This window comes from Eucalyptus grandis, chromosome 1, assembly GCF_016545825.1.
Source record: "Eucalyptus grandis isolate ANBG69807.140 chromosome 1, ASM1654582v1, whole genome shotgun sequence".
Taxonomy (NCBI): Eukaryota; Viridiplantae; Streptophyta; class Magnoliopsida; order Myrtales; family Myrtaceae; genus Eucalyptus; species Eucalyptus grandis.
Window position 1 is genome coordinate 51,982,252 of NC_052612.1, and position 2,521 is coordinate 51,984,772.

A 2,521-nucleotide genomic window follows, 5' to 3' on the forward strand; every position below is an offset into this window, starting at 1 on the left:
GGTGACATGTGATTGACCCAAGTCGAAAGTCTTTCTCAAGGGCGGTGCTCTACATACTGAAGCTAAAGCCTTGTATTCTTTACCTATGTTTAGCTACCCATCAAATCATCACGGATGGTGATCTATCGTAGTGACTGCAATTCGTTGTAATTATGCAAGCAATTTGTATCTGCTGAAAAAAAAGAAGTCATTTGCTAATGGTTCGGCACAATTAAGTTCTGATTCACCACTTTAACACATTGGCTAAAAAGAAAACTTAGTTATGTTTTATCACTTCAACATAAGGGTGAGTGGTTTCAGTTCTACACAAGTTTCATCTGAAACCTGAAAACTACCTACTACAACCGGTTTCTTTTTTTTTTTAACCTAAAACCTAAAACCCATGTTGCATGCCATGAAACCTGGAATCTATCTTGTCAAACGTTCCAAAATCAGTTCCAAGTTTACCCAGCTTTCAACAATTACAATGAATCATCATATTTAATGACCACCACATGTTGTTACCATCCATTGACCACAATTTATATTAGATATACAAATAATATAAAATATTAATGAAGTAACAATCTTAGTCATAAAATGGAAGTTTAGACTAGTGGTTCCAACTCATAAACTCATCATCGGACACAATAGAATATCACAGGATAGTGCAAAGACAGGTTCCAATTTACAAGTTTGGTTTCCATTAACTTAGAAACCACAACCAATCCTTCAAAACAAGTTCCAAAAATTGGGAACCTAAAACCTATCATGTATATTTTAGAATCTGGAAGTGCATAGATTCTCACAAGTTCAATTCTCAAATTTCAAATTCTACCATAAAATCATGCTCACCCCTACTTCACATATGGGCCAAAGAGAAAATCAACACTAAACAAAAAAAACCGAGCCAAAAACCTGACCCAGACCATGTTTTCGGTTCGAGGCGGGGTTCGGATCTCTCACAGCACGTACCGCAAAGTTCCGGTTCGAAAGCCCTGCGAGCACCCTCCGAGATCGCGAAAGCCAAAGGCCAAGCGAGGAGTCCACCGAGAGCCCCCACCACCGCGCCCACAGCAAATGCCAGAGGCGGCGTCGCGTAGTGCGGGTTGGGCTGCGGAGGCAGGTGAGGGACGCCATTGGGAGGCCCACAGCAAGAGTCGGGCGCACGATAACGCGGCTCCCTCATGCAGACCTCAACCACGACCTCGCCCTGCGGCCGGCCCGAGGGGCGCATCAGCTGGAGGCTGCGCTTGAGAGTGTTGCCGAAGCCGGCTTCGTCAAGGACGTCGCGGAGTGAGATCCAAGCCCATCCAATCAAGGGCTCGGTGTCCTCCTCAGAGCCGGCGTGGACGACGTGGATGGAGAGGGTGGCGTCCTCGATGGGAACGAGGGGCAAGGGGATGACGAGGGAGTGGTTCCAGATGGGAGACGTGTGGCCCTCGTCGTCGACCCTGGTGGAGCGCTTGTTGTTGGGGTCGACCCAGACGACGGCGTAGGGGAGGGTCGGGCCGTGGCGCCGGTTCACGTTCTTGAGGCCCTGGGCGGACACTACGGTCACCTCCAGTACGTAGCGGGACGGCATTTCTGAGAGCCTTCTCTTTTTCGGTTGTTGTAGTCCAGGGAATTGGGGGAAGAAGAGAGGAAGCAAAACTGAAAGCCGACGCCAAGACTGAGGGGGAGGTGGGGGAGCCGATCTGGACAGAAACCTTTTTATCTTTCATTTCACTGGCAAGTTGAGATGAGGCGTCGCTGAATCCCTCGAAAACAAAAGCATCAGCCCTAAACAACGCCATTTTTTAAGATGCCGACTTTCGTACACGGCGGATACACGCCACGGATAAACCAGCGGCAGCCGTTGACGCCACTTCCGAACGCCGCGCGGGGTTCATTATTTCGGTGTCAACCGAAAAACCGGATTTTCTTTTTTCTCGTATTTAGAATGGTCGATTTTATCATTAACGAATTAACGAGAAAACACCGACCAAATTAATGATAAAGCACCGCCAAGGCAATGTATATGTGGGAAAGGGAGGGACTGCCGCGTCCATGGAGGTGCAAGCGCCGACTTGGGACGATGGATCTAAACGACGATGATAAGAGCTTAACCAAATAAAGAAAAGACCGCCAAACCAATTCCAAGTCAACCGACCCCAAAAAAAAAAAAAAAAAAAAAAAAAAAAATTCCAAGTCTGTACTTTCTTTTTAGTTGCGTGAACAGAACCGGTTTGGAAAATTTGACCTCCTACCAGCAACAAAACCAGGTCGACCTTCTTGGGGGAAAAGAAAAATGGCCCAAGAAAACTTTTAAGATCAAAGATGGAAACAGGTGCCAAGTGGCACCAGCTTTTTAATGAGATGCAGCTTCGGCGAAATCGAACGAACCATAGGTGGTGATCGATATTTGGAGGCTTTTCAGCGAAACGAACGGGCAACATTATCACATGAATAAAAATATTTTAAAAAACACTTTTAAAAAAAAAAACACCTTGTTTGATAACATTTTTGTTCATCAATTTTTCAAATTCTTTTGTTCCTCAAA

At 45.9% G+C, this 2,521-nt stretch overlaps 1 protein-coding gene across 1 annotated transcript; it reads right to left on the minus strand.

Moving 5' to 3' along the window:
• Positions 1–586: 586 nt before the first annotated feature.
• On the minus strand, positions 587–1,845 carry LOC108957757. Its single transcript, XM_018868990.2, has one exon. The coding sequence runs from the start codon at positions 1,562–1,564 to the stop codon at positions 842–844; it is 723 nt and encodes a 240-aa protein (XP_018724535.2). The 5' UTR covers positions 1,565–1,845; the 3' UTR covers positions 587–841.
• Positions 1,846–2,521: the final 676 nt, after the last annotated feature.